The following is a 16,389-nucleotide window of genomic DNA, read 5'->3' as shown; positions in this document are numbered from 1 at the left end:
TAAGTCAAAATGTTGAAATTCAAGAAGAGGCAGTTTGAAAATGATATAGCCCTCATATATAAAACATGATGTATTCAGTTTCTAAAATTCCACTAGGAAAGCTGAAAATCCAGATTGAGTTTGAACTTTTGATTCAGAAGACCTTGACTAAGGATTGTCAAGCTGGAATATGTGAACAATGCTCTTCTTATCAATCTTCCTCTCGTAGTGATAAAGACAGAAATCTTCCATGTCCTCGGATCCTACTAATGTATTGTACTCGCCTTGTTCAACTTAATCCAAGATTTACAGTGATGCTGGAAATATGGCTATTGTGAAAGTCTCTCCAATGTAAGACAAAACACCCCGACTCATAGATCACGTGAGCTTACAATCCTTAGGTTCAGCCACACACCAAAAGTTACTTTATGCATCAAAACATAGTGCAATTTCTCCAATCAAAGCTTCGTTTTAACACACTGTATCTTAACTTCAAGAAAATAACTAAAATCATGTCATATGCTGTGCACTATATTTGTCGAGGCGTTTGTGGCCCACACACAATTAGTTAATTGCAGAACGTCACATTTGCATAAATGACCCTAAACGTGCATTAGATGCAACGTCGAACATGTCTGTTTTGCGAAAAGGTATTTTCTTCATCGGAAGGAATGCTTGGAATTGACAAATACATTGGTCATTTTCTATGGCCTCATCTCAAAGACAAGGATTCTGTATATATGCGATGACATCGATAATTATGCAAATCAAAAGCTGAAGGCAACAAAGGGAGATTACTCTCATTCACTACCCATCCTAATCTGACTAGATGATAATAACAATCGCTGGTATTATGGTTAAGCACATCACAAACATGTGACAGACATACATATCTGGACAAACACTGGACAAGTAATTATGCTGCACCGAGGGCCGACTGAAGGTACGCTTATGAAAAACGTTTACAAATAACATGGCGGATGAACGGGGTTACACTGAAACATCTAATGGCGCCTAATAACATATGAAAACACGATTTTTATCATCCGAAATCGGATCTTAAGGCCAAGGAGCTTGTTAAGCTACGAGAACCAGAATGAGCCATGGACGACGTGTGCTACTGATACCATTGCTATAACTCCTGATATTTTCTAAAATACTGACGTAATTCATGAAAGATCATGGCAAACGGATCTCAAATGCATTCTTTAACACCGATGACATATTTAACGGTTGATGTTTCAACTCCTGATATTTTAAATATGTATTGGGAACAGTAATGCTTGATAATGGCCAAATGAATACATCTCGTTTTCATGATATACGAGTAAAAGAAACGTAGGGATATTAATTCATGCATTTATACATAATATGTTCATACATGTGGTAAAATAAATGCTTTGATGGTAAACGCCCCATTTGTATTCGTATATGTAGTTTTCATATGTGTATAATTCATGAGATTATGTACATATATTAGTATAGAGATACGAAATTATGTGCAGATATTTGTATGCTTGCCATGCACCAATGATGTAAGTTTATAAACTGTGCTGTTACTGATACAGGATTACATTTCACCGACATGGAAAACGTATGCTCTTAAAAAAAAGTAGGGGAACCTGAACTTGAACAATTTGGATAGGAAGTTGAGTATTAACAAACTTTTCAAAAACATACATCTTATGAATGCACCACAATTTCTCTTCATCACCACCCCTTAACACAACGCATGTGGTGCACGTCCACAACGCAGTAGCCCCATACACGTGCATGGGGTGTCATTCTTGATTTTGACGGTTTTCAAGAAGGTTGATAAATCACCGTAGACCATTAATTTTGGCGATCATCTTGCATCACACAGTTGTTAGTGTTTGTTTCTAGCCGGGGTGTTGGTTTTTTCGTTTGAAAATGAAAATCGTACACATGCAAATTTCATACACCATTCATCTTTCAAGAGCGATTACTATACAAACAATTATGATCATAAGGAAGTGTAAGTGGTGATACACTCGCAGCATCATATCAACTTTGATTGACTTCGATATATCTCCCAATTGTTTTCAATCGTAGATTAAAAATGAAGTTCCCCTACTTTCTTTGAAGAGTATATAACATAAACTTGCTGAGCCAGCAAATTGTTTGATGGTGGCTAAATACGAATAGGAAAAGGTTATGTCGATTAAGTTTTGATAACGTTTGCAATATCAGGGACGTAGCTACCATTATAAAAAAAGCCCGGGCTTACACATGAGTTTTACTATGAAAGTTGGGCAAGCCCTCAATACTAATTAAATATAAAGCTTTGCAACCAATCGGGCTTACATGAAAAAAATGGCTTACTACGCGCCTGAATATTACAGTCAAATCCATGTACTTGCTTTAGCCCGGGAGTACACGAACCCAAAATCTGCCATGACATGGTGAATGAAGTACGACAGCATACCCATAATATCTAAGTGACACAGTAATAACATTATAATAATATCCTTTTTATCATGTAAGTATTTGATGTACCTGATAATTAACATTTTCGAACGGTTTTATTGGTACCAAAACGATATAGATGCAGGTAGAAGCATCGTTCACGGTAATTTTGACCGAGTACCCGACGTCGTGCTTTAAAAACTGTCATAGACACGCCATGGCTGAGGGTACAGTGGGTGAGTGAGGGTTTCCGCCGCATTTAGCATTATTCCAGCATTATCACGACATGGAAAGCGAGAACTGGGCTTCACACGTTGTATCGTGTGAGAAATCGAACCGGGGCTTCGACGGGACGCGCGAACGCTTCAACCACTAGGCTACTCAACCGCCCGGTATTAACAATAGACAAAGAATCACATAAAATGGAAGCGGGGAATTATAGAACGTACATTCACAAAATATTGTGACGTTACAGTGCTGTAATGAGTTCGCGAAACAGTGAAATTGTCTTGCCCCATCAGCAGAGAGCGAGCACCGCTGGCGCAGGTAAACAATGAGAAGGGTTTTAGTACTTCAATCAATTTTGGTACTTCAATCATGGCCCAGGAATAGTGAGTGAATGAGTGAGTGTACTCTTACGCCGCTTTTAGCTATATTCCAGCAATATCACGGTGGAGAACACCTGAAATGAGCTTCACCCATTGTACCCATTTGAGGAATCGAACCCGGGATTTCGGCGTGGGGAGCGAACGCTTTAACAACTAGGCTACCCTACCGCCCCGGCCCAGAAATATGTGTCATAACCTTACATCGTTCAAGCAATGCTGATGGTCGAGTAATACTATTTAGTGAACGCATTGCACCATTGTTATTTTGTCAGTCATTAAAATTTTAGTCAATTTTGAATAATAAAATAACAGTCACCATGGTCAACAAAGTTCGTCTTCTTCTTCACTGAATCTGTGGTTGCCTTGTTGAAGCAACGATCGTCCCATGTAAGCAGCGAACCCAAAGGATTCATTAGAAATGACTTCAGTTTGTCCCTACAATTCACCATCTAGATTTCTTAGGGTAACGAAAATATATATATCATCGTACAAACATAGGCATATATCAAGATACAATTGAACAATATGTGAAAAAACAGACCAAAACTCTCTGGTAATGTTGTGAGTGAAGGCCATGTAAATAATGTTTATTTATGTATCAAAACCGTGAGCAGGGAGGTACCACAATGGAGAATGTCTGTGTTCCACATCTATTCCTCGTCACGATTTTCCTGCGGGATCTTCGGAATCAGAGATTGATTCAACACTTTCGACTGTCTCCGTCCGCTGTACAGCAGCAGCCCGCGTTGGCCTCGGAACAATGTCATGAATCACTATTGCCTCCAGTTTCTCATTGGTCAAAGTAAAGGGAGACAACTGATTTTCAGACATCTGCCGTTGAAGAATTTTTTGATGTCTTGTTCGGGCGTTCATTAATGGTCGCGAGGGGGAGACTTTCTCCACGGAATGGTTCAAGATAGGGGGTTGTTGAAGTGTAATCATTGGCTGCGGATGGCTGGCTGCGCTGGGGCTTAAAAACATTTCGTCCTCATGTTTCACGATTCCGTTGCTACTAGGTGTTAAGGTGTCCCGGCTTGTCGAGGCTTCCTGATAGCTTCTTTCGTGCTTTGGAGAAATTTTTATTGTGTGAGTGTGTTGCACTTCTTTTGATTTACCGTATTCTTCTGAAAAAATAAAGACATGTGTCAGTTACAATGAAAGCCGATTTGTAAGTATTGTTATTGGTAAACTGGCACTAGTAAACTAGAACAATACATTTATTGTGTAAAATTCGGCAAAACGTATTACAACTAAACAGACACAAAGTTAACGAAAATACTCATACAAATATCAAAATGATACAGGGCTGAAAAGAGTCGCTGAAATACTTCAGCCTTGAGGTCGAAACCATAACTTCGATACCCACAAGTAGATGGTCCATCAATAACCATGTTTCTTGTAGCCACTATCAAAATGAAATCGATAAAAACCAACGTTTAGACCCAAAAAAATAATATCTCACAACACACGGACTGAATCAGTTATCCTGTATATTCTCAAACACAATTCCCAAACAGATTCGCTTATATTACATTTTCCCACATATCCTAAAAACTTTAAAAACGCCCACAATTTAAATTTAATGAAATAAAATGATTTAATCACACAAAATCCAACTTAATTTGATGAACTATAGATGTCTATTAATGGGAAAGCCCTCTGTCGTGATATTGCTGAAACAGTGCTAATATCGACGTTATACCATGCATATTTATCCACTTCGTCATATTTCTTGCAAAGCAACAGTGCTTAACACATATAAACTTACAGTGCTTAACACATATAAACTTACAAACTGAAATCGTATCAGTTTATGAAACGCGACGGTCTCTATGGGAGCGTCGAGTTTACGTAAAATAAACTGACGTTCAAAAGAAAGTACACACCTGATTCTTTGGTAAAATATTGTCTTGAAAACAGCATTAATATTTAAAAAGTGTTTTGATTCTGCCTTGTCACAAACATTGTACAAGTGTTTCCAAAACACCACAGAGATTGTACCCAATTACAACATTGCCAGCAAAATATTTATGGTTTTATTGGGAATAGTCCCAAAACACCAGGTGTGTACTTTCTTATGCACGTCAGTATAGATGAAATCGAGATAAAGCATGTTCATCATATGGACCGTTTCCGTGGAGAGTGGAAAGAGTGAATCCCAGAGAGCGGTAGGTTGTTGGTTCCGTTACCGACCGCGTCTTACCAAAATACGCTAAGATATGGTACTTGATGCTACCCTGCCTAATTAAGTGAATTAAACAAGGACTGGTCCACTGGGTGTCAATATCCGTGTCTGAGTTGTACGTACATCTATGTTAAACGGAAGCATTGTATCTCAGTGGCATAGCAGTATAGAACTGTTTGTTTGTTTATTTGTTTGTTTAACGCCGCACTCAGCAATATTCCAGCTACATGGCGGCGGTCTGTAAATAATCGAGTCTGGACCAGACAATCCAGTGATCAACAGCATGAGCACCGATCTACACAAGCTGGATTCGATGACATGGGTCAACCCAGTCCTGTTAGTCGCCTCTTACTGCAATGAACTATGGAACTGACATTAGTGCTGAGTAGTACTACTACGCACGCACACGCGCACGCACACGCACATACACACGTCGCTATGTAAATTATGTTTGAATCCAATTTCACCTCACTAGTGGTTGACATCTTGCGCATCGTTAAACGCAACTGCGATTAATGTCAACCAAGTCAGCGAGCCTTGCCACCCGATCCCGTTAGTCTCCGCTTACTTCAAGTATGGCTTGCCGAAGACCAATTCTAATCCGGATCTTCACGTGTGTCATCGCGGTACGTGTTAACTGACAGATAAACCAGCGCCATACAATTAGTGCTACATTCAGTGGTCTGTACTAGTGCTGCCATATTGTCAGAGCCAAGCCCCATTTACTTATTTTCTCCCTGTGGATATATGCAAATGTCCTTCCGGGTAATATAGTAATGTTCACTATTATATTGTGATTCTCTGCCGACTGATGTGGAGAGAACCAGTCTTACTGCACAAGCACAAGATCCTGATGATCGAACTGCACTTGCCAAAGTAGAATCAGATACAATCAAACTGAACAATAAAAACATGAAATATTGATGTCAAGGAATGCAAGGTGCATCAAATATTCTAAAATCCGTTTCTTCTAGCGTTTCTATATAGATAAAGCATACTTGCTACAACATACAATGTGCGCAACTTAAATATGTATGAGTGAGTGAATATTGATTTAATCCTAAAACGGTAATATTCCAGGGATATTTGTATGGTTCAGACAAGTTGGTAACTGATAACATAAGACATGGCCCGCGTCATGGGGTCACTATTGCCATTCGACATGTTAGAGAGCCTGACCATCAGATAACCACATTAACGAGTCAGTGAGTTTAGTTTTACGCCGCTTTTAGCAATATTCCGGCATCATCACGGCGGGAGACACCAGAAATGGGCTTCACACATTGTACCCATGCGGGGAATCGAACCCGAGTCATCGGCTTGACGAGCTAACGCTTTAACCACTAGGCTACCCCACCGCCCCAGTAGCCTAATGGTTAAAGTGTCCGCTCGTCACGCTCAAGACCCGGGTTCGATTCCCCACATAGATACAACATGTGAAGCCCATTTCTGGTGTACCATGGGATGTTACAGACACAATGACTTTATCCGCTCATGTATCATACAATACTATATGCATCACGTTTTCGGCTCAGTTCATACACATTAGAGATATAACGCGGTCGACATTTTAATATGTAGAAAAATGTAAAGATTGTAACTTATTTATTTTTGTTCATTTTGCCAGCTTATTTTTGATACAAGACACATTATATGAATGAGCACATCCATATCAAGTGTCTAATATTACCCTACCAACTTCTAAATGCCTATCAAACATCTGAGCTTATTTCTGGGAAAGATACGTAAAACCTTTAAAATCTTTCACGTGTTCCCAAATATTTTGAATTTTTGTTACGTTGTTGTCTGATCATCAATATGAACACAGAAAAGTACTTGTTTCATGCGAATGCTGTTAGAACACAAATAGAACAGCGTTGATCACATGCAAATTTTGTAAAAGAGCTATTGTTAAGGAACCCCTAAACGATATGTTGTATTTGATATCTCTTCCGAAATATTGTTGTATATTATTTAGAGGAAATGAATTCGGAAAAGTCTAGAGTTCAAGGGGATTGCAATCTAAAGCATTTGTGCATTTGTTGTACTCCTGTCATGTACACCTCGCGAGAGATCGATCAACATACAACATACAGCAAAATGCCCGGCCAACATCTGCAGTGCCACAGCAAACAGATCGACCAACATGTTCAATGTCTAGCGGAGTTTGAGAAAACTGTTCAATAGCCACATTCACCTCCGGCAACCTGCTTCACGATGAATCTCTGACCATCACGTGTAGGACAGACAGATTACATTGTCATCTACATAAAGGTATACTGTAATATGCTGCATCCCAACATATCTATGTCATAACGATGTTACTGTACTCTACATGGGGTACATCTGAATTATGCTGCATCCCAACATATTGAGGCCATACTGGTCACCTGTACTCTACATGTGACATAGCTGAAATGTGCTGCATCTCAACATATCCCAAACATGGGATACAGCTGCATCCCAACATATCTAGGCCAAACAGATGATGCTGTACTCTACATGGGATACAGCTGAAATATGCTGCATCCCAACATATGTAGGCCAAACAGATGATGCTGTACTCTACATGGGATACAGCTGAAATATGCTGCATCCCAACATATGTAGGCCAAACAGATGATGCTGTACTCTACATGGGATACAGCTGAAATATGCTGCATCCCAACATATCTAGGCCAAACAGATGATGCTGTACTCTACATGGGATACAGCTGAAATATGCTGCATCCCAACATATCTGGGCCACAACGATGATACTGTACTCTACATGGGATACAGCTGAAATATGCTGCATCCCAACATATCTGGGCCACAACAGATGATACTGTACTCTACATGGGATACAGCTGAAATATGCTGCATCCCAACATATTTAGGCCAACCAGATGATGCTGTACTCTACATGGGATACAGCTGAAATATGCTGCATCCCAACATATTTAGGCCAACCAGATGATGCTGTACTCTACATGGGATACAGCTGAAATATGCCGCATCCCAACATATCTAGGCCAAACAGATGATGCTGTGCTCTACATGGGATTCAGCTGAAATATGCTGCATCCCAACATATTTAGGCCAACCAGATGATGCTGTACTCTACATGGGATAATGCTGAAATATGCTGCATCCCAACATACCTGGGCCACAACGATGATACTGTACTCTACATGGGATACAGCTGAAATATGCTGCATCCCAACATATTTAGGCCAAACCAGATGATGCTGTACTCTACATGGGATACAGCTGAAATATGCTGCATCCCAACATATTTAGGCCAACCAGATGATGCTGTGCTCTACATGGGATACAGCTGAAAAATGCTGCATCCCAACATATCTAGGCCAAACAGATGATGCTGTGCTCTACATGGGATACAGCTGAAATATGCTGCATCCCAACATATTTAGGCCAACCAGATGATGCTGTACTCTACATGGGATACAGCTGAAATATGCTGCATCCCAACATATTTAGGCCAACCAGATGATGCTGTACTCTACATGGGATACAGCTGAAATATGCTGCATCCCAACATATCTAGGCCAAACAGATGATGCTGTGCTCTACATGGGATACAGCTGAAATATGCTGCATCCCAACATATTTAGGCCAACCAGATGATGCTGTACTCTACATGGGATAATGCTGAAATATGCTGCATCCCAACATACCTGGGCCACAACGATGATACTGTACTCTACATGGGATACAGCTGAAATATGCCGCATCCCAACATATTTAGGCCAACCAGATGATGCTGTACTCTACATGGGATACAGCTGAAATATGCCGCATCCCAACATATCTAGGCCAAACAGATGATGCTGTAGCTCTACATGGGATACAGCTGAAATATGCTGCATCCCAACATATTTAGGCCAACCAGATGATGCTGTACTCTACATGGGATAATGCTGAAATATGCTGCATCCCAACATACCTGGGCCACAACGATGATACTGTACTCTACATGGGATACAGCTGAAATATGCTGCATCCCAACATATGTAGGCCAAACAGATGATGCTGTACTCTACATGGGATACAGCTGAAATATGCTGCATCCCAACATATTTAGGCCAACCAGATGATGCTGTAGCTCTACATGGGATACAGCTGAAAAAATGCTGCATCCCAACATATCTAGGCCAAACAGATGATGCTGTACTCTACATGGGATACAGCTGAAATATGCTGCATCCCAACATATCTGGGCCACAACGATGATACTGTACTCTACATGGGATACAGCTGGAATATGCTGCATCCAAACATATCTGGGCCACAACGATGTTACTGTACTCTACATGGGGTACATCTGAATTATGCTGCATCCCAACATATTGAGGCCATACTGGTCACCTGTACTCTACATGTGACATAGCTGAAATGTGCTGCATCTCAACATATCCCAAACATGAGATACAGCTGCATCCCAACATATCTAGGCCAAACAGATGATGCTGTACTCTACATGGGATACAGCTGAAATATGCCGCATCCCAACATATCTGCGCCACAACGATGATACTGTACTCTACATGGGATACAGCTGAAATATGCTGCATCCCAACATATCTAGGCCAAACAGATGATGCTGTACTCTACATGGGATACAGCTGAAATATGCTGCATCCCAACATATCTGGGCCACAACGATGATACTGTACTCTACATGGGATACAGCTGGAATATGCTGCATCCCAACATATCTGGGCCACAACGATGATACTGTACTCTACATGGGATACAGCTGAAATATGCCGCATCCCAACATATCTGGGCCACAACGATGATACTGTACTCTACATGGGATACAGCTGGAATATGCTGCATCCCAACATATCTGGGCCACAACGATGATACTGTACTCTACATGGGATACAGCTGGAATATGCTGCATCCCAACATATCTGGGCCACAACGATGATACTGTACTCTACATGGGATACAGCTGAAATATGCTGCACCCAACATATCTAGGCCACAACGATGATACTGTACTCTACATGGGATACAGCTGAAATATGCCGCATCCCAACATATCTAGGCCACAACGATGATACTGTACGCTACATGGGATACAGCAATATGCTGCATCCCAACATATCTAGGCCACAACGATGATACTGTACTCTACATGGGATACAGCTGAAATATGCTGCATCCCAACATATGCCAAACATGGGATACAGCTGCAGACCAACATATTTAGGCCATACAGATGATGCTGTTATTACATGGGATTTTAGAATGTGGTCAAATCCCAACATGAAATATGCTGCATCAAATTGTAGTGCTCTTTGGGTTATATTCGAACTCATACAGATGATGCAGTACTCTACATGGGATACAGCTGAAATATGCTGCATCCCAACATATAACTTGCCATAGGATGCATACTCTAGCCCGTACTGTACGCTGCATCCAACATATTGAAAGATGATGCGAAGGAATGAATGCGTCTCGAACAGATTGTACCGTACTCTATTTTTGGAATCAGATGAAATAAGCTGTATCCTCTGTTAATTGCGTTTACTTAACATAATCTGGCCACCACTGGTAATTACTTTAGAAGGCAGCTTAGGGCAGCTTAGGCGCAAGACTATATCGGACTTGAAATCAACAAAGGGGTTGTCATTGCAGGATGTCGATCAGCAATCAATGACAGGCAAGTCAGCTTAATGGACATTTTCGACCTGGGTTCAACTGCCAGGAAAACAAAGATATTTTTCTAAGGTGGTGCGTTACCACACAGGTCTGAGAGAACGGTGTCTTTTTTCAATATCACGCATTCCTATATTGGTATTCACCAAGTGGCCGTCTTTTTCGTTTACATTTAAATGTCGATTATCTGGAAGGTAATCTATGACCAACGTGCCAATGTGTATGTCAAGTCAATTATTCTAGAGCTGTACCAATGTTTTTGCTTAATTAGGTAATTATTGAAATATTTAATATTAGCAAAGGAAAACACATTAGCGTTAAGTATATTCTTTAGGTTAATTAGTTCATAGCAAATGCGTCTGTTTCGCCCACGTAAATTGAAGTTATTGGTTTACTTTACACACTTGCACATCTTGCAGGGCCCTAAACCAGCATGGTGACACGAGAGGGGTCCGTATATATCGTCATCGGTGACGTCATGGTTGGCGCCAGATGTAGGCGTCTGTCCAAGACAGCTGGTGGTTTCAGTGACGACTGACAATATACCAGCAGGGAATACGGTATTATACAACAGATGAGATATGACCTCAGAAACTACGAAACCCTGGAGCTGCTCGTCTTGCAGCATAAATAATGATCATCTTAATCCAAATTTCTCGTTGCTCCGATTTTTTCTCCTTGCTTCGATTATTTCCTCCTTGCTACGATTATATTGTCGCTATTTCAATTATTTTCACGAAATTTCGAAATGTCATTGAAGGCATGGACGCTATGAGTGAGTGAGTGAGTTTAGTTTTACGCCGCACTCAGCAATATTCCAGCTTTATGGCGGCGGTCTGTAAAAGTCGAGCCTGGACCAGACAATCCAGTGATCAACAGCATGAGCATCGATCTGCGCAATTGGAAACCGATGACATGTGTCAACCAAGTCAGCGAGCCTGACCACCCGATCCCGTTAGTCGCCTCTTACGACAAGCATAGGTTACTGAAGATCAATTCTAACCCGGATCTTCAGGGGTCCATGGATGCTATGTTTAGTGATTCATGTACAGCTTTAATTAACCAAGCAACGTAGTTGGGGGTTGGGGTTGGTTGGGTGTTTTGGGTAAAACCGACGCTACGCACCCGAAACTACTATTAAAAATAGAGACCAGTTTTGTACATGAGCATATGCAATACGCCAACATGATACCGATTCCTTACTTGCAATTGTCAGGAATGCTGCCCCCCACGTAATGCTCCATATCCATCCCAGCAGGAACAAGAACGTCGTAAGAAACTGTAGTAGAGCAACACCGGCGTTCACCCACACCACGTTACGTCGACTGGCGCCTTTAGGCCGAACTTCGGAACAGCATAACACGCTAACACCAGAAATGAACGTCCCTGCAACACAGACCAAAATAATAATAATAACAAGCGACATCAACAACAACTACGATGAGCAAGTGAGTTTAGTTTTACGCCGCTTTTAGCAATATTCCAGCAATGGTGGGGACACCAGAAATGGGCTTCACACATTGTACCCATGTTGGGAATCGAACCCGGGGTTTCGGCGTGACGAGCGAACGCTTTAAGCACTAAACTACCCCACGACTACGTTGATGATGATGATAATGATGATGATGATGATGATGATAAACATGGATATTTTTCCTGACTCCTTGTCAAGGGATCTCACTCTGCACTGTGGTACTGAAGGTTTTGAAACTCGTCACAGTAATATATTTAATGTTCAACAGAAAACCGTAACAAATATATATGCTCGTAATTGAGACGCTGAAGCCATAGATGCGCGAATCAACAAAATCCTAACTTTCGTGACATCCCACGGACAACACTGTAAAGATTATATATGGTGTCTTGGCAACATGTACACAATGTTTGCGACTTGCAAGGTACAATCAAAACACTTTTCAAACTTTTTACGTTGGGTTTTTAATTTTCTGTTTATTCTAAAAATCCTTAAACATGATGTGTGTACTTTCTTTTGTACGTCAGTTTAGTAGAATAGTGAGTGAGTGAGTTTAGTTTTACGCGCTCAGCAATATTCCAGCTATGGCGGCGGTCTGTAAATAATCGAGTCTGGACCAGACAATCCAGTGATCAACAGCATGAGCATCGATCTACGCAATTGGGATACGATGACATGTGTCAACAAAGTCAGCGAGCCTGACCACCCGATTGTTACAACAAGCATGGGTTACTGAAGATCAGTTCTAACCCAGTTCTACTATTCACGGGTCGTTTAGTAGAATAAGAATGATGCAGAATTGAAAGCTGACAGTAAATTCAATAATCTCCCCCTGCGGTCGAAGACGTACAGTGAGCATTGACACGTTCTGTTTAATTTCTAAACTACGCATGGCTTCGATCAATTATTAATCAATTCTGTTCTGGAACCCATTACAGAGTATATTACGCAATGCCATGGCACGACCGACATATAGATCAATCTGACATAGACACGCTAAATATACACCCACCATCTTCAAGACATGCGCATTTCCAATATAGCGTTGTCATATGGGGTGAGTGAGTTTAGTTTTACGCAGCACTCAGCAATATTCCAGCTATATGGCGGCGGTCTGTAAACAACCGAGTCTGGACCAGACAATCCAGTGATCAACAGCATGAGCATCGATCTGCGCAATTGGGAACCGATTTCATGTGTCAACCAAGTCAGCGAGCCTGACCACCCGATCCCGTTAGTCGCCTCTTCCGACAAGCATGGGTTACTGAAGATCAATATTCTAACCTGGATCTTCACCTCACCGTTGTCATATGGATACGGGCATATCACTTATACATGTAAATATACATGCTAATTGCACGGAGCATAGGGCCATCTGCATAGCAAACATAAACAACCTTTGCTAACGACTGTCAGTCACGAATGATTGATTGCAATGTACAGCAAGTGATCAGGTACAATATCAATACCTTATGCCTACCCGTGCCCCCGGGGTGAAATAAATTAGCGACATTGTGTCACTAAGTGGTCTCTGCAGGCTTGGAGGTGTGATTAATAAGAAAGTATTTGAACTCCACTGTAACCTGTGAATGTCTATAGCTGTCAAACACGCGGCTAATTAATCGATATCAGTACGATGTCAATTTCAGGCTCCTTGGTGTGCTTTGTGTCTGTGAATATTTCTATGACTGAAGGATATTAATAAGGTTTCTTGTAATATGTCCCGTAAATATCAGTGTTGAGTTGACAATTATGAATTTTACAGATAAACGGGTGTAGCAATACGTAGTCTCTCTCTCCCTCTTTCTCTCTCTGTGTGTCTCTGTCTCCCTCTCTCTCCCTCTTTCTCTCTGTGTGTCTGTCTCTCTCTTTTTCTCTATGTCTCTCCCCCTCTCTCTTTCTCGCTCTCTCTTAATCTTCCCCGCCCCCGTCTCCCCTCTCTCTCTCTCTCTCTCTCTCTTAATCTTCCCCGCCCCCGTCTCCCCTCTCCTCTCTCTCTCTCTCTCTCTCTCTCTCTCTCTCTCTCTCTCTCTCTCTCTCTCTCTCTCTCTCTCTCTCTCTCTCTCTCTCTCTCTCTCTCTCTCTCTCTCTCTCTCTCTCTCTCTCTCTCTCTCTCTCTCTCTCTCTCTCTCGGATCATGGCCGAACACGTATGCATTCCTTCGTTGAAGATCTGAGCAAGTCAGACATTATCATTTCAGTTAATCCCATAAACAGGATCCTGGTTCTGCAGGACGTAAATGACTATTTGTGTTAAGTAGGTATGAAAATATCAAAATACCTTAAAAGACACTACTGCTAAGAGTATGGATTGAAAAGCCTTGAAGAAACGACGATTTCCTATTAGATTGTTTGACACGAGGTAGCCCCACAGACAAAGACAAACAACTATTGTTTGTTTTACAATAAGATCGATATATACCTTTACCTTAAGTTCAGATCAATATAGGTCTAGACTCACGCCTGGGAGCACAAACAATAACTGTTGTTCTTCTTCCCTCCTTTTTTCATTACAAATACATGTCTGAGCATGCCCTAGGAACGGTGCCCGCCTCCTAATGTGTTATGGTATTAATCGGTGTTTGTCGTATCCTGGCAACTGACGTCAACAACATGACCATGACATGTCCTGTTTGGATTCTGTGACGTAATGTTCTTGTAGGGTGCTTCAAAGGTTAATTTGAACACAGGAAGGTGGGTGTGGTCTTCCGTAAACTTGGCTGAAACACCTGAGATACGGAGGCAGGTAATGATTGATTTGTTGATGAATTACCTGACGAGTTTCTATTTTCTTGGTGGAACAGGAAGAGTTTGTGTTTAAAGAGTTCATGCACTGAAAAGAATTAAAAAGACCAGAGGAAAATATGATACATGCTGTTGTTCAAAATAAACTATTGATTTTCTATCATGTCGCTTTCATCCACTCATTGTATTCTAAATATTGTCATGTTAATTTCACTGACTTTCCACTGATGGTGTAAATGTGACAAAGATTGTCTTGTTTGGGTCATCCTGACACTATTGTGTACAGCATTAAAGACCTGTCAAGGTCCGGGTTAGGATATGGGCCTTCAGTAACCCAATTCAGTCGTAAGAGGCGACTAACGGGATCGGCGTAAAACTCAACTCACTCACTCACAACATTAAACCATTAAACTTCTCATACCATGCAGTATATATCTTGTCTATACATTGTGAACTATCTTGTCTACACTATGACCGCCCTTGTGCATGTACCAAGTCAGCAATCTTGCATACACTGTGCCAAATGTCTATACTTGGCCATGCCAACTATCTCAGTCTTTGGCGTCCACCACTCCTATCTTCACTATGTTGCAGAGTCAAAACATTGATTACACAACAGTCTCGTATCCTGTTGACTGGGTTCCGTCCTATTGCGCAACTTAGTACAATAACCAGTCCAGAATTTTGAGGCCAATTCATTTAACTGGATGCATACATATTAATCGGTATTATTTGATACATCTAAGCACTTGTATATTGCAACACTACGCTCCTTCTAATCCTTGCTAACACGTCGTGCAGCGTGCTTTGTCGTACAACGAGATCTGACAAAACGGAAACCTGGAAATCGTGGAAATCTCAAAACGAGGCTCTGCCGCTAGAAAATTGATATTATATCAATCACATTGGCGATACAGAACTGGCGCAAAAACACATAACAGGTGTAAGTGAGCCAGATAAATTGTGAATCATCGAATCAAACAGAGGCAGTTGTGACGTCTATACATGCTGAACCTCACATAAAATATAAAATACGATGTTATTAAAGTTTAAAATTAAAATTCATTTGTAAATACTATTTTCTTATGAAACAAGGTTGTAGTGTAACCATAGTTGATGTCTATTTTCAGAGAAATTGTGAATCTTTTCTGAATAGGTTAATGAGACTCATGTTTCGGTTTACTTGTCCATGTTTCTATTTTTAAATTAAATTTTAGTATGTTTTACAGAATAAACATATAAAATGTGTTTCGGGTGACCCTGGCGCAGGGAGGCTGGTCTGGCTCATCATCAGCT

The 16,389-nt window shown here is 41.0% G+C and overlaps 1 protein-coding gene across 1 annotated transcript in view; it reads right to left on the bottom strand.

The window, feature by feature from the left end:
* Window positions 1–1,882: 1,882 nt before the first annotated feature.
* LOC124280095 overlaps window positions 1,883–16,389 on the bottom strand; it is a 68,334-nt gene continuing 53,827 nt past the window's right edge. Inside the window, 2 exon segments of the mRNA XM_046715984.1 lie at window positions 1,883–4,138; window positions 12,079–12,261. Coding sequence (XP_046571940.1) covers window positions 3,675–4,138; window positions 12,079–12,261 — 647 coding nt within the window. The 3' untranslated portion in view covers window positions 1,883–3,674.

The sequence above is a fragment of the Haliotis rubra genome, unplaced genomic scaffold, assembly GCF_003918875.1.
Source record: "Haliotis rubra isolate DU_JTF1 unplaced genomic scaffold, ASM391887v1 Scf26, whole genome shotgun sequence".
Lineage (NCBI taxonomy): Eukaryota > Metazoa > Mollusca > Gastropoda > Lepetellida > Haliotidae > Haliotis > Haliotis rubra.
Note: the sequence above shows the minus strand (reverse complement) of the source record. Positions and strands in the feature narration are given on the sequence as shown.